At 41.6% G+C, this 23754-nt stretch overlaps 1 protein-coding gene across 1 annotated transcript in view; it reads right to left on the bottom strand.

The window, feature by feature from the left end:
- The window catches only part of LOC130706843 (homeobox protein cut-like 1), a 55427-nt gene that overhangs the window by 19863 nt on the left and 11810 nt on the right, over window positions 1-23754 (bottom strand). Inside the window, exon 3 of the mRNA XM_057539508.1 lies at window positions 156-285. Within this exon, the coding sequence (XP_057395491.1) occupies window positions 244-285 (42 nt within the window). The 3' untranslated portion in view covers window positions 156-243. The remainder of the gene's footprint in view (window positions 1-155; window positions 286-23754) is intronic.

Here is a 23754-nt window from a genome sequence, read left to right as displayed (position 1 = left end):
ACCCCTAACTCCATGAATAGCAAAGTTAATATCTGATGCAGCCAGGACGTTGCAAAGCCTCTTGGGACCCCAGGCACCCAGGATCGCTGTGCACGGAAGAGCCAGCTGCCCATTCGCTGCTCATCCCCCTGCAGGCTCCCCTGTCACTTGCTTACCTGGCCTCCTGTCTGTATGTTCCCTGTTGCAGCTCACGGTGCTTGACTAACTGAGCCCGAAGCATTCAGAGCCTCTTCTGCTGGGTGCTCAGAGCACTGATCCCAAGAGCTGCACCACCAAAACAGGATTCTAAGGGTCGACAAAATGGGAAATCTTGCAGTTTATCCTCTTTCTAAGGACCCACTGTACTTTTTGTTAGTAAAGCCTCTTAGATAACCTTTAAGAAAGACACCTGGGTTTTTTCCCAAACTCACTCAACTTTTCCCATAATGAAATTTTTATTAATATCCCGCAGACTTGTGCTTCACAAAAACACTCAGGAAGTCTTTTCCAGAAGCGTATAGGTCGTGTCTGCAACAGTAGTTCTCGTGCAAATGCAGCAGTGAACTTTGCATGACTGTTTCAAGGATGTTTAATGAAAGCCAAGGGCATGATTCCTAAAATGCAATTCAGTGAAGATAATTATACAAGGAAATAAACTAATATGGTTCAAGTCATTGGCCTTCTGGTAGACCAGTGAGAGGCATCTGCCTCAGACTGCCTACAGGGGTGGATGGGGCGGGGGACCTTGGATGGTCACTCCTAAAGGGCACTCCTCTCCCAGACTTTGTAAGTACTAAACAGCCCACAATTCGAGGTTAGACTCTCAGAGGGAAATCAAAAGCACTGTTATCTTGCTTTAATAATTGAGGATAGGATCTATATGCTTTGGAGAGGAGAAAAGCAAATGGCAGAGATGCCATCCAAGTAGGAAACTTGGTGAGCTAATCAGTATTCTCCCCTGAATGGAAGTCTCTATCCTCCTCCAGGACTGAGGCAGGGACGGACTTGCCTGAGGTCATATAGTGAGTTGGTAAGAGGAGAAAGTCACATCCAGTTCCCAGACTCTGTTCAGCGATTACTCACCCTACCAACAACCCAAAGACCTCAGCTCTTCTTGAATATCTTGAACTGAGTTGTGGGCTTGTAAGGTGCCCAGAAGTTTTGTATGGTTTTGTTTTATTTCTAGTAAGTAGCTGGAAGTCTGAGACCACGGTTGATGCACAACCAGAGGAAAGGGAAGGAAAAGAGGAAAAAGTAGATGAAGTGCGTCCTCCTGAACTCTTGCTATTTTGGCTTCAAACTTCACTTCTCCGTACTCTGACCATGAAAATACCGATGGTCATGGTGATGGCAGTGGCTGTGATTTACTGAGCACCCACTCTGTACTCTGTCCCGTCTTAAGCAGGCTCTCTTGATTCTCATGCTGGTTCTGTCTCATTTTTCTGACTTTTAAACCTTGGAATGTCCCACCCACTCCTCTTCTCCACCCTCACTCACTCCCTTGATGATCTCATGCAGCCCCAAGATTGTTAATGAACTACACACTGATGATCGTATCCCAGCCCCGGCCTCTCCCGGGGCCCCGGATGCTCACACGCCTCTGTCTACCCATCACCTCCACTTGGGTATCCAACAGACTACTGCTGCTTAATGCGCCTGAAGCCAAATTCTTGGTTCCTGCACCCCACAACCAAAGGGTTCTCCTTTCACCCAGTTCTCCGTTTCAATATGTGACAACTCCAGTTTACCCATCGTTCAGGACAAAATCTTTTTTTTTATTGCAAAAGTGTTGTTTCTTTTTTCTTAAATTTTTATTGGAGTAGAGTTGATTTACAATGTTGTGTTAGTTGCAGGCTTACAGCAAAATGAAATCAGTTATACAGATACGTATATCTGCTCTTTCTTAGACTCTTTTCCCGTACAGGCCATTATAGAGTATTGAGTAGAGTTCCCTGTGCTATACAGTAGGTCCTTATTAGTTACCTGTTTTATACACAGTAGCGTGTACGTGTCAATCCCAATCTCAGGACAAAATCTCGAGGTGTCTCTTTGTGTCTCACTATTCACCCAACCCACCCCTCACACTAGCTCATCCTACAGGTTCTACCTACAGAATATTTCCAGATTCTGACGGTCACTTATCACCACGACCACTGCTGAAATCCAAGCTCTCTTCCTCTCTCACCTGGAGATGCAGTCACCTCCGACCTGGTCTTTTGGCTTCTCCACTTACAGTGTTGTTGTTGTTTTTATTGGAGTATAATTGCTTTACAATGTTGTGTTAGTTTCTGCTGTACAATGAAGTGAATCAGCTATAGGTATACATATATCCCCTCCCTCTTCCCCCCCATCCCACCCTTCTAGGTGGTCACAGAGCACCGAGCTTACAGTCTTAAAAGCTACTTTCCACTGAACAACCAGAGTGGTCTTTCTAAAATATACATCAGGTCATTTCTCTGCTCAAGGCCACCAGTTGTTTCCCATCTCACTTACAGTAACCCTGCCAGGCTGTATGATCCAACCAGCCCCTGCGTGCACACACACACACACACACACACACACACACACACACACACTCTCTGCCCTCTTCTCCTTGACCCCCACTTTCCCACCCCTCCAGCCACACAGAGCTTCTTCATGCTCCTTGAACTTGCCAAGCACTCTCCCACTCCAGCACCTTTGAACTCGCTCTTTGCCGTACCTGCACATCTATATGGCACCTCATTTTCGTCCAGGGTCTGTTTAAGTATCATCTTATCAAAGATGCCTTCCTTGACTGTCCTTTAAGAAACGTCATCCCCACATGCATACACTGTCTCCCCTACCCCTCAGCCCGGCTTTATTTTTCTTCTAAGTATCATAACCACCTGACACAGATGTCATTGCCGTTTTCCATCTTCCCATGTTAGACTATTAACATCCGAAGAGGAGAGACTGTTCTGTTTACTGCTTGATTTCCAGCACCTAGAATACGCCAGAGTATGGATTTATATGTTTATATTATTTGTTAAATCAATGAGTGCAGGTACCGTGATCCAATTTTACAGATGAAGAAACAGAGACTCTTAGAAGCTGATTACCTGCCAAAGACCAGTAAGCGGTTAAGTTCAACCAGTAAGTTCATCAGACACTGGAGTCTTTGCCTTGGTGTCCAGTCCCCTGTGGTGCCACCACGTCCATCACGTTCACAACAATAAGGCATCTCCTTCTCCCGACCTCTCTTCTGCTGCTTCCGGGAAACAAACTGCTCTCGGGAGGTGTGGTGGGGAAATGCACAAACCAGCAACAGGCAGAGAGAAGTACAGGGTGTGTGCGGTTTTATTGGTGCCACACACCCGGCCTCTTCTGTCTCTTGTAATCGAGTTGCTGAAATGTGTACGGCTGGCCCAGATTCCAGGGCACCTACTCCAGAGGAAAAGCGGGGCTTGCAAAGGAGGCTGGAGATGCCCACAGCCACTTTGCTGAGCCTCATCACACACGCTGCTCAGGCTTCTGGATTAATCATGAGATGTGGAAAAGAGCAGGAAATCTACCTCCGTAACTGCAGCTCAGCTGGGTTCCTTAGGACATTTCCCAGCAGGCAGAGTGATCCCCGCTTTGCCAGTACTGCAGGCCCATCATTAAGCCTAAGATCCGCCATCTCCTCCTGGGAACAGAGTGCCTGACTCGCCCTCCCACCAAGACCTGCCGGCGGAGCCAGTGGACGCCCCTGACCCAGAGCTGCCAACAGATGCCGCCGCCCACCTGGCTGCCACAGGATGGGGCCGGGAGGGACAGGGCAGCTGGCCCCAGTCCGGCTTCCCGCTCCCCCTCCCCCGCCCCTCCCCCCCAGCGCTGACTCCCCCCAGCTCTTGTCAAACAGAACCAGCTCTGCTACTTACCAACTGTATCACCTTGGGCACGTTATTTAATCCAAGCCTCGGTTTCTGTGTGTAAAGTGGGGGTCAAGATCACGCTTACCTCCTAGGGTGGCTGTGAGACTGACTGAGATGAGGTCTACATTGCAGCCAGCACAGTGCTTGACCCGTAATGGAGCTGGGTAGGTGGTAGCTGTCATCAACACAGACTCAGAGGGCTGGCAGGGGTATCAGAAACCTTTCAGCCAGTGGGAGGCACTGCCAACGACACCCCTGGTAGGCAGGGAGAGCTGGACCAGTTGCCAGCCAGCCCATCCCTCAGTCTCGGGGGCAACTGCAGGGGTTCCTACCAGCCCCTCCCTCCTTCCTGCATCTGATTCCGATGCCATCAGCAGTCAGTGAGCCCAGAGGGACTCTCCAAAGCTCCCCTGGCTTTCCAGTTTCTAATTTCTACCATGATAACCTACCGTGGGTCCAGAGAAAGGCAAACTCTTGGCCACCTGAGGGACAGGGAGGCAAGATACCCAGTCTCGCTGTGGCTGATGGTAGAAAGCACGATGGCAACTCAGGTTTCTAAGCTTCCAAAGACAGTGGGGCCAGGCATGTGCCTACCAGCTTGGGTGAGTCTATTGCTACATCTTGGGGAACTGTGTTAGCCGCCTGGCATCCTGTTGCTGACATGACCTGGCTCACAGTGAGAGTGTTAACACACAGAAATCAGCAGACGTTGCCAGTCAAGGTGCCTCCCTTACCCCTACCCCCAAGAGCTGGTGAACGTTTATCAGCCCACCACCCAGCAAGACTGTTCTCGCTCCCCACCCCTGCCTTGGTGGCTTGTAACTATTCCCCTCACACTACACGCCCATCTCAAGTGTTCCTGAAATAAACCGCCAGAGACAGGTGATGAGAAGCCACTGGGGATGCGGGCAGGGGGGCTGACCCCCTGAGCCAGCATTAAGGCTCCGCCTCCCTCCTTTCACTGTCTGTGCTCCTTCTCGGAAGAAAGTTCACCAGCAGGTATTTGGATGCAAAGACTCATCACCAAGATCTTTGCACCAGTGCTCCGAGGTGCATGTGGAGCAAAGAGGCAACCAGAAAAATGACTCAGAGCCCCGGAACTCTGACCTCTAGGGGACCACCTAGGGTCACAGAGACTTGTGGACTCCGCCCAGACCCCATGGAGAGCCTTGTGAGGAAGAGCTTGTGGGGCTGGTGGAAAAGGAGGGCTATCCAGTGTCAGCCAGCATCAGCGAGCTCAGCAGAGACCTCAGCTTCTCTGGGGTCACATCTGCATCGCCCCTTGAGGAAGCTGAAAGGAATCCAGGGCAGCAGCCTTGAGGCTGAGGGAGACGGAGCATCTCTGCCCCCATGCCCTTCACCAAATGGACACTGGCCGTTCTGTTCCATCAGGAGCATCGCTGAGCAGCAGCAGCTTCTCCAAGGACCCGGGGGCCCCGGATACTGGGAGTGGCACCGCGGGACCCCCGATGGGCATCCCCCTCCCTCCCCCTCTCTCCCCCACGGAACCCCTTTCCTCCGCAGCAGTAGGTTTCTCCCTGAACTTTACCCTTAAGGGAATCTGGTGCATTCTCTCCTACAATATTTATGACCCACATCAATTTTTCATTCATCCCATCACTCAGCTTCTCAGGCGAGTTTGGAAACTTTCCCTCTGAGTTCTCCTTCTGCTGAGGGTGAGATGGGGACCGGAGTAAAGCCCCAGGGACCTGCTGCACCATCCGCCCCGCCATCCTCCTGCCCAGAGAGCCAGTGTCTGCCACGTTAACTGCCAGCCCGTCCGCCCCTCTTTCTAAGCCGCTCACAATCTGATTACACCTCAAAGTCCGACCTTACACCCGACCTCTGCGGCCCCTGGCCCCCCCCCCCCCTTCTCACTGTGATCTGCAAACACAAAGCTTCCCCTCCCTCTCTGGGTGGGGAAAGGGGTTCCTATTGCTTCTGACCCTGTCCTTCCTTTGGTGCATCTGGCCCTGCCTCATGCTCCAAGCCCAGACCAATTCCACATCTTCCCCCAAGCCACGTTTCCCCTCATCTAACCCCCATACCATCTCCTTGCTCATCCCTGTTTCACTTCAGCCAGTAATTAATGACTCAGTATTTAGCTGTTCTTTAACTATTCTCTCTGGCTGAAATGTAAGCTCCCTAAAGACAGAGTCTGCACTTTCACACTTCTGTGGCCTGGTTCCCATGGGGCTTACGGTATATAGCACCAGCTACGTAGCAGGTGCTTCATAAATAACTAGATACAGAAATAAATAGCAAAGAATAAAATAACATAATAAAATGATAAATAATAATATAATTATAAATAAACGATTTAATACATAACTTGGTGGAAATCATTTGGACTTTTCTCTAATTTCTACCATGGGTCTTGGTAGAAGACCCATGGTAGAAATTATTATAATTGGGTCTTGTTTTTATCTGGTCTAGTCTCAGATGTAATGATGATAATACAGAGATGTTCTTATCTCTGAGAAATACGATAGTATGTTAATTATATTAATAATAATAACGATTGCTCCAATTTATTGAGCCCTTACTCTGTGCTGGAAGCAGCAAAGTGTTTTGCAGGCACTATCTAGCTGACCTTTCAGGTAAGTGTTGTTATAACCCCCATTTCACAGGTGAAACACAGAGAGGTTGTGACTTGTCCAAGGACACACAGCTAATACGCGTTACAGCAAATGCTCAACAGCTGTAGCTCAGACCAGGGCCCGTGCTTAAACGTCGCCTCGTTCCTGCCACAGCTAGTAGCCCTGCATCCCTACATCCCTGCGCACAGTCTCCAGGAGGGCAGCCTGAGGTGTGGACAATGCAGTAGCCACCAAAGGCCGGTGCAACCAGCCCAGCAAAAGAGGAGAACCTTCAGGTAAATATGGGGAATGAGCATAAACACTTATATCTGCTCCCGCCTGAAATGCCAGAAATGTTACGTAAAGGAATAACAAAAGGGTCGCTCCCCAAAGACAGGGAGAGGAGGGGAAGCCACAGCATCAACACGACACAACAACCAAGACCCAACACGGCCAAAATTAAATAAATAAAATAAATTTAAAAAAATTATATCAGAAACGAAAAGTACTTCTACTTAGAGACAGATTCAGCAGTAAGGATACTGACAGCAACAGAGAAAAAACAAAAGAAAAAAAACATTAAAAATTAGAGAGTACAAAACAATGAGAAAGACACAGCCCAGGTTCATTTAATACAGGGACAACTAGTCCTTAATACCTTACCTGTCTAGTAGAAATCACTACAATGCAACTTATTTTTACTGTGTATAATGTCACTCTAATTTATCTAGAAAGGATTAAATTGTGTTCAGCATTTTCTTTTTAAGAAGCATGAACTCGTTAAATTTAAAAGTTTTTTAGTTAAAATGTTTATAACATAGAATCCTAAAATAGTTTTCTCCTGATAGTCTGCCTTCCTCTATATGTACAAGCAGTCATATGTGATGATCTGACTGGACCTGTTTAGAAAGAAAAGGCAACTTTGCCCAAGAAGCTACTTTGCATGAACCTGAGATGAGGTGGAAGAAGGAAAATCACTGGACTGACTGAAGCAGAGTGATGATTAGGGATCAATGAAAATAGAACAGTAAACTGAGGGCCATGAATCCTGGCACAGCAAACAGGAGTAAATGAAAGTTTTCAGGAAAATAGTTATGTGGGATGCATATGCAGTCAACTAACCTTTGACCACGGTGCCCAAAACACAAAATGGGGAAAGGATAGTCTATTCAATAACTGGTGTTAGGAAAATTGATACCCACATGTGAAAGAATACCATAGACAAAAATTAACTTGAAATGGATTAAGGACTTAAATGTAAGACCTGAAACCATAAAACTTCTAGAAGAAAACATAGGTGGTAAGCTATTTGACATAGGTCTTCGCCATATCTTTCTGGATTTGACACCAAAAGCACAAGCAATAAAAGTAAAAATAAACAAGTAGAACTACATCAAACTAAAAAGTTTCTGCACAGCAAAGGAAACAACCAACAAAATGAAAAGGCAACCTATAGAATGTGAGAAAACATTTGCAAACTACCTATCAGATGAGGGATTAATATCCAAAGCATGCAAAGAACTCATATGCCTCAATAGCAAAATAAAAAAAAAAAAAAATCCAATTAAACAGTGGGCAGAGGACCTGAATAGACAGTTCCCCAAAGAAGACATACAAATGACCAATGGATATATGAAAAGGTGCTCAACATCACTAATCATCAGGGAAATGCAAATCAAAACCACAATGAGATATGACCTCACTACCTATTATAATGTTTATTATGAAAAAAGACAAGAGATGACAAATCTTGGTGAGGATATGAATAAAGGGAACCCTTGTACACTGTTGGTGAGAATGTGAATTGGTGCAGTCACTATGGAAAACAGTATGGCGGTGACTCAAAAAGTTAAACATAGAACTACCGAATGATCCGGCAATCCCACTTCTGGATACATATCCAAAGGAAATGAAATCAGTATCCCAAAGAGATATCTGCATTCCCATGTTCACTGCAGTATTATGACAATAGCCAAGATAAGGAAACCTGTGTCCATCAATGAATGAAGAAAGAATATGTGGTATATATATTCAATGGAATATTATTTAGCTATAAAAAAGAAGGAAAAAAAAAGGAAAAAAAAAAAAAAGAAGGAAATCCTGTCATATGTGACAACATGAATGAACTCGGAGGGCATTATGTTAAATGGAAAAAGTCAGACTGAGAAAGACAAATGCTACGTGGTATCACTTACATGTGCAATCTTAAAAAAAAAAAAAAAAAATGAACTAATAGAAACAGAATAGAAGGGTCCTTGCCAGGGTCTGGGAGATGAGGGAAACAGGAAAACGTTGGTCAAACGTACAAACTTTCACTTTTAAGAAGAATATGAATAAGTTCTGAGGATCCAATGTACAACATGGTTACAGTAGTTAATAATACTGTCTTGTATACTTGAAATTTGCTGAAACAGACTTTAAGCATTCTCACCACCAAAAAAAAAAAAAACCAAACAAAAAACAAGGGTATGGGGGTAGAGGGGAACTATGTGAGGTGATGAAAATGTTAATTAACTTCATCAGGACCAGTATTTCCCAATGTCTAGGTGTATCAAATCAGTTTGTACACTTTAAATATATACAATTTTATTTGTCAATTATACCTCAAGAAAGCTGGGAAAACAAGAACTAAATAAATATTGAGTAAATGAAAAAAAGTTATGAGGTAGGTGTTTAGGAAATATTAATCAGGAAACACTGTACAGACAGGACTAGAGCAGACAGGTACTGCAAACAAGGAAGTAATCTCTCTCTTCTTCTATGGCAATAAACTAAGAGTACCCATGCCTGACAGCAATTCATCAGCAATGTCCCAAAATTCAGATTCCCAAGAGAAAGAACAAACGAATAGGAGAGAAGAGATGCTACATATATCCTCAGCCCATGGCTTTATCTGTTTTCAGGCTACAAACCAGTTTCTTACAGTCCCCTGGGAATAGGAACATGAACCTGCAGGAGGATAACGGCTGCTTTAACATCTCTCTCTAAGCTCATCAACGATGTGCTAATAGTTCATACATTTAAGCCAGACACTCGTAACTCATTTTCAGTGGTGCAATTGTCTAATAAATTGTTGGAAACTTTGAAAAATCTTCAGTGTTCCATAAAAATGAAGCCTTTTCACAATCATTGAAACCCGTAATGCAAAACAAATGTATTTCCTTGATAAATTTAGTTTTAGGTAAGCTTTAATTTATATGCTAAATTTTTTAATTTAGTTCAAGTTTTGGCAGAGACATGTTTATTTTAATTGTTGGCCTTCAAAACTCTAGCTTAGGAATAAGCATCTGCTTCTTTTCAATTTTCCGCATAAACTGGATAAATTTCTTCAAGTTGCAAATGAGGGGTGAACATACACTGTATTGCTTCTGGAAAGGTTACAAAATTGCAGCACTTTTTGTGAATCCTTTAGGAGAGATCTTACAGCATTACCCTTAAATCTTAACTAGGGTTCTTATATGTACTTACATTTAAGCTGTTTTCAAAGAACATAATACATTAGCATCTAGACCTTGTGCCCAAATAGCCCTCTTTGGAGCACTTGTCGAATACTCTAATACATTTTGAACTCCTCTCATTGCTTTATAGAGATTCTCAAAACACATGGATCCTTTCTCTAAGATGAAAAACCTCCCAGAGGAAAAGCACAAACACAGCCTCAGCCCACCTATATTGGAGACCCTGTAACCGATCTGACAAACATACAGTGCGTATTTCTCCAGCTATAGCCTTTGGAAGAAATCAATAAAACTTTCAGAAAGGTAAAGTTAGAGCTCTTGAAACACTGTAGGAGGTAACATTCATCCTTTGCAAATACCTTAAGAAAACTGACTTCTGAGAGAATCCAATCCCTATTATAAAATAGTCTTCCTTCACCAGTAATGGCAACACTGGTAAAGGCACTGCTAAGCATGTTTGCACTCATCTGAACCAAGCAGGCATAGAACCTAGGTAACAACGCCCACTGGCTATTAATATGATTGAAACTATCTGTGAATTGGGACTCAGTTGATATTCAGATGTAAAACCCCTGAAAATCTACAAGAGCGTTTTCTTCTGGGGTGTTTTATCTCGTCGGTTTCTTTTTCAGTCTACCTTTTAAGGTATTACCCAATCGCCATGTTATGTATGGTGTCTAGCCATGGTACTGATGTTCATGATTCCATGAAATGGCATCTTTGCTTTACAAAGTATCAGGCTTATAACAGAGAGAGTGGTGAAGGACTAAGAAACATACTTCAATAGAGCCAGTTGACTTGCTGGACACTAACATCCAGTCAGGAGCCTCAAGTAAAATCTCTGCCCAAAAGTTTCAATTGCTAAATAGCAAGGGAATAATACCAAGGCCCAATCACAGAGTAGCAAATACCAGAGGCCTGGGAAAATCCCAAGAGAATAGCTTCACTGGCAGTGATTCTCAAATGTTCAAGGTACACAAGAATCACCTGGTGAATGTGTAGAAACAGCTTCTGAGGCCGATCCTCTGAGATTTTAATTCAGCAGGTCAGGCGAGGTCCATGAATTTATAGTTCTAACACGGCTGGCGGAACCAGAGCTGCTGCTCTGAGGAACACACTTTGAGAACCACTGCCCCACCACTATTAAATCAGAGTCGGCAGTCTTCTAAAAGGCAAGGTGACTTGCATGTTCATTAAAGTTTGAGAATCACTGCTTTAGGAAATGAGGCAACAGGTTTGTTTGGTTTTTTCCTTCTTCCTGTGATATCAGGATAGGGAGATGGTGAAAAGAGATGTTTTCAAAAGAAAGTAAGTGCTTAAATCACACTCTTTGTCATGAAACAAACCTATCTGGCCACCTTGCTCACCTTCCCCAATGAAGCATCACTCACTCCTTCCTTTATCCACCTCTCCATCCTCACTGTACCTTACCTAGGGCTCACGAGGAGACAGAGGTCCCATATGAACTTCAGATCTGCATGTTATAGATTTCCCGGGAAAATCTAGAATTCATATAATTGTTTTTCTAGTCCATAAAAATTGCACTGGCATTAAACAAAGAATCAAGTTTGAATTACATACGTTTAGAAAACTTTTCATGTAAATAACTTCACAAGAAATTCACAGAAAAATATTTTTTTAGACTGATTGGCAACAGGGCCACGACAAGAGCAAGAAATGTCAACAGAGGGGCCTCCTGTGGTCACCCATGTCTCAGAGATGGAGGAAGGAAAGATAGCCTCTTGACTGATTTGCACTGTATGTAATTTTACATTACATGTAATTACGTGGACTAAACCAAGTGTAACACAGAAGACTAAACATGCTATCATTCCATGTGATGAGCCTCTACAAAGAGGAAAAAACAGAAGATGTGAAAAAAAACACTTTTTTTCTACTTTAATTTTGTACCTATATGAGATGATGAATGGTCACTAAACTTACTGTGATAATCATTTCATGATGTATGCAAGTCAAAGCACTACGCTATATACCTTAAACTTTTACAGTGCTGTATGTCAATTATATCTCAGTAAAACCGGAAGGGAAAAAAAAAAAGTGGAAGATGTGAATATATCAAGCCTTGGCAATGGGAAAGGCCTAAGTCCACGTGACTAATCACACCTCCTTCTTGCTGATTCAGGCTATTGTAGATTCAGCAGCTCCAGCAGCGAAACAGCTTATCTGTTAATAAGCTACAGAAAGAAGAGCCCCAAGTCCCATCACGCACTGCAGAAATGTGAGTTGAACTGGCAAACATCTCCCAATCCACCACAACAACCCCTTGCCTCGCTTACCTGAAACTTTCACACATACCACATCTCCCCAATTATTTCCATAATCAGTGAGCCTATTGCCGATCTAAAACCTGACACATACATGAGTAGATTCCAGGTCTGTTAAGTACCAAGAGCAAAGGAGGACACAGAAAAACACCGCATTTAGTCTCATTTTCTCTGAGAAATTCAGTGCACTGCAAGACAGCACTGGACTGACAACACGGAACCAAGGTTCTAACACCAGTTTTTCTACCAGATACCTTGAAGCAAGTCACTTGGCCTCTTTCATCTCATTTCTTTCGAAATTAGACTACACTATCATTCAGATACTTCCATATCTAGGAGTCTGTGATTATGCTGAGTATCCATGCTACTAGAAAGCCAAAGAAACAGCTACTCAGAAGCACATGGAAAATAACCATCTTGGATGAGACTTCAGAGCTGCAGTGGCACTAGCTCCACACAAGGCATCCTAATCCCAGGTCAGAACTCGGTACTGCAGGCTGCCCAGAAACTGGGGCATATAATAAGGTGATGGGGCATATTCATATGAGCATCCTTCCTAACTTATTCAACCAGAAGTCTTTCATGAATACCACCCAGATGCTGAACTTAGGATCGCCATCCTTAGGTATCAGGGATTAAAGTATGATCCAAAGAGTTCAAGTTGCCTCCAAAATGTCTGCAACTGCATGGAAGTTGAAGGCCTCACTCACCTCATTCCCACCACATCCTGCAAATCCTTTTCTTAGAAGGAAATCAGAAACTCCCTTTTTTGAAGACAGATGGGTAATTCATGTACAACCATCTATGAGACTGCCTGCATGGGGCCTCCTTGTTTGAAGACTACAGAGATTTTAAATTAAAAGAACCATCTATGTCAACTCTGCCTAGATGATGTGTTCAAAGGGAAGACTCAAAGCAGCAAACTAGAGGGAACTTTTCGTTTACTTATTTCTAAAAAGCCAAATAAAGCCTCTAGGAATGGTTATCTGTCATTTCCTTTCTCAGCACCCACTGTTCCTTCTTCTGGCTGCAGTCACAATTTTTATTTGCAAACCACGACTACCGCCCTCAGTGGACCCATGTCTTCTGTCCCAGGGTTCCTTTTCCTCTAAGAATTTTATGATCTGCATGAATCACTTTGCATAGATAACTAAAATTGATCATTAAAATCTGAAATTAAAAAAAAAAAAAAAAAAAAGAGCATGCAACACCCCGTTCTTATTTTGCTTCAAGGATACTCCTACTGAGCTCATGGAGCTGAAAGCTGCAAAAACTTGAAGGATCCTCCTCTCAGGTTGAAAGACTAGGACATGAAGTACCCAAGTATGCCACACAGAGTTCAAGAAAAGGAATACAGCCAGATCTTCCATCTAAGTATCAGGAAGAAATCGGAGGTAGGGAAAAGAATTGGGGTAGCTCAGCAGTAGCCTTTTTCTTAACGTCAGAAGCCTGATTTTTATTCCGAAACAAGACTATAAAACAACATTTCCCAGACATTCTCGCATGGAGGTGTAATCATGTGACTGTGTCTGGGCCAATGACCTGCAAGAACAAGTGTTATGCTGGCTTCCAAAAGGCTCTGGCAAAAGTCCAGCTTAATGAAATGAAAATGTCTGATTAGACCCTGACTTGTCCTGACAACTCTGGTCACAGGGAAAGCAGTCTTATTGACTCATCATGTCATTTCGCTCAACTATTAATGCAAGGAGTATCATGAGGAAGAAAGAACTGCTTGCAAATGGACAAAATAAGCAACAAATACCCCTGTCAACAGTATTAAATTATTTATCAATCACACACTACAGGTTATATCACAGTAGTTACAAGGATGGAGGCCACTGGGTCCTCACCAACAAAAAGACTGGTTCTTCCACTTTTAGGACAGTTATGTAGAGCAGGGGTCCCCAACCCCCCAGGAACCTGGCCGCACAGCAAGAGGTGAGTGGCGGGGAGCGAGCGAAGCTTCATCTGCCGCTTCCCATCACTCACATTACCACCTGAACCATACCCCCAACCCCCCGTCCGTGGAAAAACTGTCTTCCACGAAACTGGTCCCTGGTGCCAAAAAGGTTAGGGACCGCTGATCTAGAGGACTACAGCGCACTCAGCGTTTATCAGGAGTCTGTGCTTTCATAGAATCTACTCTTCAGTAAGTCTACGAATCTTTTATCCTTGGCCCTAAACGCCAAAATCAGGGTTGTACTTTATTATAATCAAGGTGTTCAGGAATTTCTGGTGAAAATGAAAGTTTATACTCATATTAAAAGTGAATAAATGTTTCTGAATCTACCTTTCATCTTTGGTTAATATGTTTCTTACTAAACAAGCCAAATTCATAAAGGAAAAGACAGGTTACCTCATAACACTTTCTTTTCAACTAAAGCAGTAAAGACCCACACTAACACCGCATTTTTTTACTTCCAAATTCTATACATCAGGCTTCTCACAGAAACTTTCACTTCAGCCAGTGGAATACCTTGCAGGAGGCAAGCACTCAAGAAATATTTGTTACGGTGACTTGAACATAGTAACACATTAGGTGAACATTATAGGAAGTTAGCCTAAGGGCTCTTCACTGAGAAGAAAACAGCTTTTTACCATGTTCTTTATTGCCAAGTGAAAGGATATACATATATAGCCTTGTTCGCTCAAAATGTACCCTCTCCACATCACTGACATCCTGTAAATGGCCATAAATCACAACTGGTCCCTGTCATGAGAAAAACTGTGTGTCAACTTGAGTGTGTCTGCCTTAAAAGACAGGTGCAAGGGTACAATCAAACATATTTAAGTGCTTGGGAAAGAAACACTGCTCTACAGAAGCAAGGGACTATTAGGAATTATAATTAGGAATTATATATGGAATTATAGCAGGAATATTCCTATATATAGGAATTATAAACATATACACCTTTTATAGCAATAGACTCCAGACAGGAAATCAGGATGAGACTGGTCTATCCTGGCATTCATTTCATAGAGTTTAGTTTTGTCTGATGAATATTTAAACCCAAAGCACTGCAGTGGTAGTGCCAATATATGTCATATTTTCAGTTGCATCTCCTTTCTGGACTAGGAGCGCCCCTAACTACTCATAAGCCTTAAAATCCTAATTATTGGGTAGACCAGCGGCAGACTGGAGTGACACGAAATTAAGGTTGACTTTTAAGAAAATAGGCACATGTCTTGTACTGCTCTATTAGATACACTTTGGCATTTTGCAGAGCCCAAATGAATTACAGAAGAGACACAGGTACTGTTAATACATCACATGCCTTCTAAAAATCCTGGAAGACGTGGGGAGTCCCACATCATTTCTTTGGGACTAGAGACGTTGCCAAGGACTAAAATTGATGATGCATAGAAGGAGAACCCTCCAAAACTAACTCCTCTGCTTTGCTGACCCAAAGGAAGCCAAAGGAAAGAGACTCTCTCACTCCAAGTAACTCCCTAAACTAACAATGTTTAGAAAAAACAAGTATTTTCAAGATGGTTCAGAGTTGGAGGATAGCAGGCAGAGAGTAGAAACTGACTTGGATTTGATTATGGGGTCACGAGAAAGGATCAGAAATGTTCATTTTTAGTTGTTATTACTGAAGTTTTTATAAAATCCCAAGACATTCACTAGAACTTTACTAATTAAGACACGTAACCCACACACGACTAGACTACAAATACTTATAATACATGTTTTTGGTTTTTGGTTTTTGAGAAAGAAATCTCAACTACCAAAGGTTCACCAGCTGCAGGACTTCAAAGGCAGTAATAGGAGCAATGGTCTCCAATGACTCAATTTGGAAAGAAAAATCTCTCACACAACCCACCCATTAGACAAGATGACATATACATCTACTTCAGGACACCTTACGTTTTGGATGAATAGCCTTGAATTTACTTCACAGCCAATAGCTTGCCAGAGAAAACTTCGAGTTGGATCCTATTACTTAATACACTAAATCCACAGCTCAAAGTCCATCTCACTGGATAACTGAATAGAACTAGCGATGGGAATTAAAACTGAGGATGCCAGCAGCCCTGATTTCACTGTTATTATTTGTACTGTGTGAAATGATTTTCATATTGGCAAGTATGGGATCTCTGAAACTGTGCACTCTTCCTATCTACCATGGTACATAACGATTATTTGCCCATGCACGCTCTGAGGGGCAATGTGGTACAATGAAAGGAGCCCTGAGCTTGAGTCAAAACCAGTTCTAGTGCCAGCTCTGCCACTATCTGGCTGAAGACCTTGGACCACACTTTAGGTCCAAGTTTACTCATTAATTTATTTAATAACCATGATTTGATCACAGACCTAAAAGAACACAACATTGCTCAGCTGTAAAAGGGGGGAAACTAGACCTAGTTTATAGAACTGGTGTTAGATTTAAATGAGATAATGGGTGTACTTTGCATCCAAGACACATTGGTGCTAGTCTTCTTCTACCACAACTATCAGGCACTGTGTTCAGTCTAAAACACCACTGCAGGGAGCACACTGGAAGCCCTCATCACGTTTGTCATCACTGGGTAAAGCCTCTTGCCTCTTAGTCAGTAAAATCCATGAAGGCCAGGATTTTCTTCTTTCTAATACACAGACACATCCTCTGAACCTGCATGTGCCTCAGCACATAGTAAGCACTTAATAAATAATTGTTGAATGAATAAATTCTCTTTTATTCCTTAAAATAACTCTGGATCAACTAATATTTTTACCATTTTACAGTGAGGAGGCTGAATAATGAGATAAACTGTCTATAAAATCAGGTGATAAGTCCCTTCCAATTCCACAATGCTATCTATAGTTTTTATATTTTCCAATAGTTCATCATTATATCATTCTTCCTAAATAATTGCTACTTACTCACATTTATTGGTTATTGCTTAAATAATAGCAAGAGTCTCCAACTATAAAATCTACTCCTATCTTTAAGGAAAATAAAATATTTGAACTATAAAAAAAATCATTTGTTTCTAAGAAAACTTTATTCTCACATCTACACACAAACTATCTAATGAGGTTATTCTTAAGAAACTCTTCCAAGTAATTTTCCCAACCTGAACTTCCATATCCTTTTCGCCAAATAAGAAGCGAAATAAACAATCAGTCAAGAGTGATATTAAAAACATGGGGGCATGGGGCTTCCCTGGTGCCGCAGTGGTTGAGAGTCTGCCTGCCGGTGCAGGGGACACGGGTTCGAGCCCTGGTCTGGGAGGATCCCACGTGCCGCGGAGCGACTAGGCCCGCCTGTGAGCCACAGTTGCTGAGCCTGCGCGTCTGGAGCCTGTGCTCCGCAACGGGAGAGGCCGCGTAGTGAGAGGCCCGCGCACTGCGATGAGGAGTGGCCCCCACTTGCCGCAACTAGAGAAAGCCCTCGCACAGTAAACGAAAACCCAACACAGCCATAAATAAATAAATAAATAATTCCCATTGGAAAAAAAAATTGTTTAAAAAAAAATAATAAATAAATAAAAAATAAAAACATGGGGGCAATCCTGTCCCTAAAACATTTCTTCACCAAAATTTGGATTCTTTCACTTTAAGAGCAGCAAGATCATCTTTTTTACTATCTTTCAGAAGATAACTGTAGCTTCCCTAGTCTGGGGCCCTAAATGAGAAAGACCTCGGTTAGATGCAGCCAATGTCACAGGGTCTCGTGGCTCTGAATCAGTATTTCCACACACTCCCAATCATAAATGCCCCAGAGACCTCCTATCCCCAAAACGGACACTGCTGTATCTCAAGTTCAGGTTTACAGAATGATGGCCTCCTCCAAGGCCTTCCTTAGAAAACGTATTCCCAAATTTGCCATCTCACCTCACGCTTCCTTCTCCAAAAGCAGCCTACTCTTTACCACTTATAAGTCTTCTCCTCTAGAGGGCTGAATGTATATTGGGGCACTCAGCAGATATTACACTCTACTCCATCAAAAGGATCTCATAAATTTGTTTTCATTTAGTAATTAACATTCCTCTAGACTCGCAGAAGTGCTGAGGGCAAAGTCATAACGCTTTTAATGGCAAAATCAAAATGGAAGCCCAGGTCAGACTTCACATCTAATGCTGTTGCTGGCAGACCCAGTGATTTTGAGACCGAGCAAGATGATTTTATCGTTAAGGCGTCACCACTGCTGTGCAGGGAATTTCTCTTTCATTACACCTCAGCTCCGTCCCACCTCAAAACGCTGGGTAGAGTTCTAACGTGCTCTGAAACCACAGCAACTTATGACAGAGCAGCCATCATGATGACCTGTAAGTCATCAAGATACATATCAACCACTGGCTATGTTATTAATACCTGAAGTATCAAATTTGCTAAGGAAGCAAAAAGGAGCTTCATTCTTCCTCAAGGGGAATCAGAAACCAGTATGTTCAAGAGAGGATTTCCATAGGAAAACCGCCCCTGCCTCAGACAGCACCTACCATCAACATGTTTATGGGCAAACACAGTATCAGAAAAACATGCTGTGAGTCTTAGAAACAGCATATGCCTCATTTCATAGGGGCTGCTATGGTGCTAGGCATTGTTTTTTGTTTTTGGGGTTTTTTTTTTTTACTGCATTTCAGAGAAATAACCGTAAAATGAAGGTCTATAACCAGCAGATAACACAATAAACAACAGCATCAACTTCTGCACCCTTTTTGTGAATGGTTTCCCTATGCTTTAATTGAAAAGGTAAGTTTTAATATGCTTTGTGTTTTCTCTCAAAATAGTTTGGGACCAATTCTATTCTAAGACTTCTGTATTTACCATCTCCATCCAAGGTCCAAAGATTACAGAATTTACAAATGAAGGACACCCCCCTACACACACACACACACACACACACACACACACACACACACGTCAGTAATAGAGGAGCTATGACAACAAAATTCCTGAATGACAGAAAGAAACACAGAGGACAGTGGCTTGAAACAGCAATGGTGGTCACCACAAGCTTTGTCCTAGAGTTCAGCTCAGGTCTTTCTGAAAGCCTGGACCAAAAATTCACAAAAACAAGAAGCAGTAACACAGTTCACATAACTTTCCTGAGCTTAAATATATAATAGAGCTGGGTAACTGTCCAACCTAGGTTGTATCTTCAGGGAATCTCAAACTCTCATAAAAAACCAAGGTTTCTGGCTCAAGAAAAGGCTTAAAGTTAGAGATGAGCATTGTTAAATCACTGGTTCCTATTCACATTTCAACCCTTGAAATAACGTTTCACTACTTGTCTCAGTCACCAGCGACTCTAGTCTGTCTTGAGAAAGCTCACACGCCTCCCTGGACTCAGCCATCTCCTTCTCACCGACAGGTCAGGTCCAATGCAACCAAAGCTTAATTCACTTTAAAAGATATGTGAACTATTATTCAAGGACAGTAGCTGTCTGTTCACAGAAGCTTCATCCACATCAAGGCAGCTGAGTTTGTGAGCTTGATTTTTGTATTCTTCTTTCATTCTGTCAAAATTCAAGCTTACAGATATTTCTACTTTCAGTCTATTCTTTAATAAATGTCCCGCTCAGTGGAAGACAGGACTCAGAGTTTCAATGACATAACTGTATATTTTCCCAAGAAAATTGTTTATGTACCTTTCCATAAATGTTTTAACTTTTTCACCTAGAATATAAAATCCTTGAAGAAAATGTCTGTCTTCTATAGTTTAGCAAGATACATGCTCAACACAATTTCCAAATCACCTTTAGTACCAATTTTAACCATGAAGAACACTGAAAATTCTACTGTAAATTATCAAATATATGGAAGCAAATATATAAATGAAATTCTTCTGTCATTTAGTACCAAGAAGAGAGATACAAATATAGGATAATTTCTCAAATGAGTTTCAACTACTTAATGTGCTACTTTAAAGCATATTCACAAACAATAGAAATAATCAATCTGAAGAACTGGATTCATCTCTATACACAAGGGACATTTTTATACAGTTGCTCGAAGAATTAGCCACACAAGCACAATAGGTACCATAAAGATTAAAAGAAAGTAACTGCATTAAAAATACTTCAGTTTATTAAAAGGAACGGTTCCTATTTTATATGTATACACATCTATTTTTATAGAAAAGAACACATCTATTTTTATTCTAATTTCCATGACTCACTCCCCACCCATTCACCGAGGAGATAGATAACAGTTGATCCTATTTTTCACCTTTTAATTTATTCTACCTGGAGAAATAAAATTCATCACTGTCCCATGTTATTTTCCCTCCCCTTTGGACATTTATCCACTAAATAAACATCTACTACCCACTGCTGTTAAGCAGTGTGCTGGGTCCTGGGGCTCCATCCCAGTCTCCTCCGCTGGTTTCCCCTATTTGCCCCAATTTCTAAGCGCTGAAGTGTCCCAGGACTCAGCCCTGTCTCATCCTCAAGTCAGTCTACACATGCTCACTTGGTGGTCTCAGCTAGTCTCCTGGTCTAACTAGCATCTATCCTATGCTGACCACCCCCATGTTTATGTATACTGCAGACCTCTTTCCTGGGCTCCAGTTTCACATATGGACTCACCAACTCATCCTCTGCCAATAGATGTTTTACAGATCTCGAACGTTTAACAGGCCCACCTAACTCCAGATCTTCTCCACCAAACCTCCTTTCAAAGGATGAAGTTGATGACAACTTCGTCCTTCTAGTTAGTTAGGCTGAAATCCTTGAAATCATCCTGACACCTCTTTCTGTCATACCCCACATCCAAGCTATCAACAAACCTCTCTTGGAAGGCTGGCCAAGGAGACACTTTGACGTAAGCTTCTGCCCAATCCTGACGCCTCTGCCTCCCTCCCACTATGTTGTTCCCAAGGGCACATGCTTACAAGTATTCTACACACTAAACCCTGTCTGAGTCTACTTCCCAAATGATCCAAATGCTTCAAGTCTTCACTACAAACATCCATTACAATATTGTGCATACAACAGCTTATCCCTACTAGAAATAAAACAAAGGATGATTTTAGCTGATCTATGTGTAGAATCATATAGTTATAGATTCAGAGATTAAGGATATTTCTTGTCTTCTTTACAAGGACACTGAATGCCTCATGCTGCCTTACTACTCTTTTTGTTTATCCTTCATGCAGCAATGAAAGGCTTTAAATAAATCTTATCCATTCAAGTCCAACTGGTATTTTTTCTTTCTCTTCCCTGAGGAGCATCTTTTTTCTATACTACCACTTCTCTATTACTTCAGTTATTCACTGCCTTTAGTTGTTTATCTTATTTTTTTCAGAAATATTCCTTCATAACAAGGAGGTGCTAAAAACCTCATTTCACAAGTAGGTATGAAAAAGAAATATCTTGAACACCTTTCCTAAAAAGAAATCTAAAGGTAGGTAATTTAGTACATAAGCCTTTAGGAAAGCATTAGAAGAAAGTAAGACAAGGTCAAATATCAACAATTTACTGAACATAAATTCTCATTACACAAAAAAGTATCTCTCCTTATAACTTCAAAATATTAATAGGGCAACACAGCAAAATATCAAGTGTCAGATGCAGCTAGACTACAAAATGTTATGTTTTTATTTTAGAAGTATGTTTTTTATTATTGCTGAAACGAGAATTTTAGAAAAAAAACTACCATCAGTTTCTTAACATGTAATTTATTTGTAAAAGTCAACCAAAACAATCTGAATTCAATCATCAGCTCAGGAAGCAGATTCCATGACATTTTTTTTCCCCTAAATGCTAAACGACACAGGCAGCGATAAAATATGCAGAGAAAGAACCATGTCACAGAAGATGTGACAATTTTGATAAATGACGATAAACTGTGATGTAGAACAGCCGTTTGTAAGCTGCTGTTTTCAAAAACATGTATTTTAATGATGATTTTTGCCAAATATCATTTTAGAGAGATATTCTGTAATAAAACCATTGACAAACAAAATTGGTACCTTATTATAAATTAGAACAGAAATGTATTTAAGTTTTTCAGCAAACTTGTAATTTTGCTTTGAATGAGAATGCATTTTAGATCCAGTCAGTTCCTTACAATGTTAAACACAGTCATCATCTGACCCAGAAATCCCACTCCGAGCTATAAAACAGAAATTAAAACATACTTTCACACAGACCCTTGTACATGAATGTTCACACATGCAACATTATTCATAAAAGACAAGAAGTGCAAACAACCCAAATGTCCATCAAGTGACATATCATATCAATAGAACAGAATATTATTCAGCAATAAGAAGGAATAAAGTACTGATACATGCTACAATACGGATGAACCTTGAAAATATTATATTAAGGAAGCCAGTCACAAGAGGCTACATATCATCATGTTTATATGAAATATAAATTCTATTTATATGAAATGCCCAGAATAGGCAAATCCCTAGAAATAAGATGTAGATAAGTGGTTGCCTAGGGTTGAGAGTGTAGAGGGAATGGAGAATAATTGCTAATGGATATAGGGTTGCTTTCTGGGGTAATGAAATGTTCTAGAATTGTGCACCGTGATGGCTGCACAACTCTCTGGCTATACACAACCTCTGAATTGTACACTTCAAGTGGGTGAACTGTATGTGAACTACATCGCAAAAAAGCTATTTAAAATGCCAGTTAAAAAGGCCAGTCATGGGCTTTCCTGGTGGCGCAGTGCTATAGAATCCACTTGCCAATGCAGGGGACACGGGTTCGAGCCCTGGTCCAGGAAGATCTCACGTGCTGCGGAGCAACTAAGCCCACGAGCCACAACTACTGAGCCCAAGTGCCACAACTACTGAAGCCCGCGCGCCTAGAGCCCACGCACCGCAAGGAAGAGTAGTCCCCGCTCGACGCAACTAGAGAAAGCCCACACACAGCAACAAAGACCCAACGCAGCCAAAAATAAATAAATAAATCAATTTACTTTTTAACAAAAGGGCCGGTCATGTTGTAGCTGTTTATAACTTGTATAGACTTTTCAAAGTCTAAATCCCTAATTATTAAAATATGTTTCTTACTGTCCACAAACCTCATTTCCTTACATAAAACCATCTGCCTATTCCACTATAAATACTACACGTAGTGAAAGAAAGTGCTTCTAAAATTAAATCATGTTTTCAAAACAGATTTCTCCTTAATATATTTAATTTTAATGATTCGCATGTGAATTATCCACACTTTCCATTAACTATGGTTAAATTTTCAATCTCAGATAAGTATCCCCCAATACAAAAGCACATTAACAGGCCATTCCTCTCCCAACACAAGCTGTGTGGACTAAATTTTTAACGTATTAGCTTGAATTTTAAAAAGCAAAATTAAGGAGGCAGATCTGTAAGAAAAGCAAGCACATGAAGTCTCAGAAGTTTAGAATGGAAAATATTTTCAAGATTGATCCTCTTCAGGACTACCGAAACTTTAATATCTAAGAACTAACCCCAGGAATTTTGTGATATTCTCATATCACCTTACTTTTTAAATTTTTATTGGAGTATAGTTGATTTACAATGCTGTGTTACTTTCTGCTATACATACCTTACTATTTTGCCTTAGTATTTATATTTACATTAAGTTGATTCCTTTCCTTTCTTTTCTTTTTAACTTAGCAATGTATGACACAACATCAGTGAACTTATGGGTT

The sequence above is a fragment of the Balaenoptera acutorostrata genome, unplaced genomic scaffold (genome assembly GCF_949987535.1).
Source record: "Balaenoptera acutorostrata unplaced genomic scaffold, mBalAcu1.1 scaffold_814, whole genome shotgun sequence".
Taxonomy (NCBI): domain Eukaryota; kingdom Metazoa; phylum Chordata; class Mammalia; order Artiodactyla; family Balaenopteridae; genus Balaenoptera; species Balaenoptera acutorostrata.
This window is presented reverse-complemented; position numbering and strand designations above follow the sequence as displayed.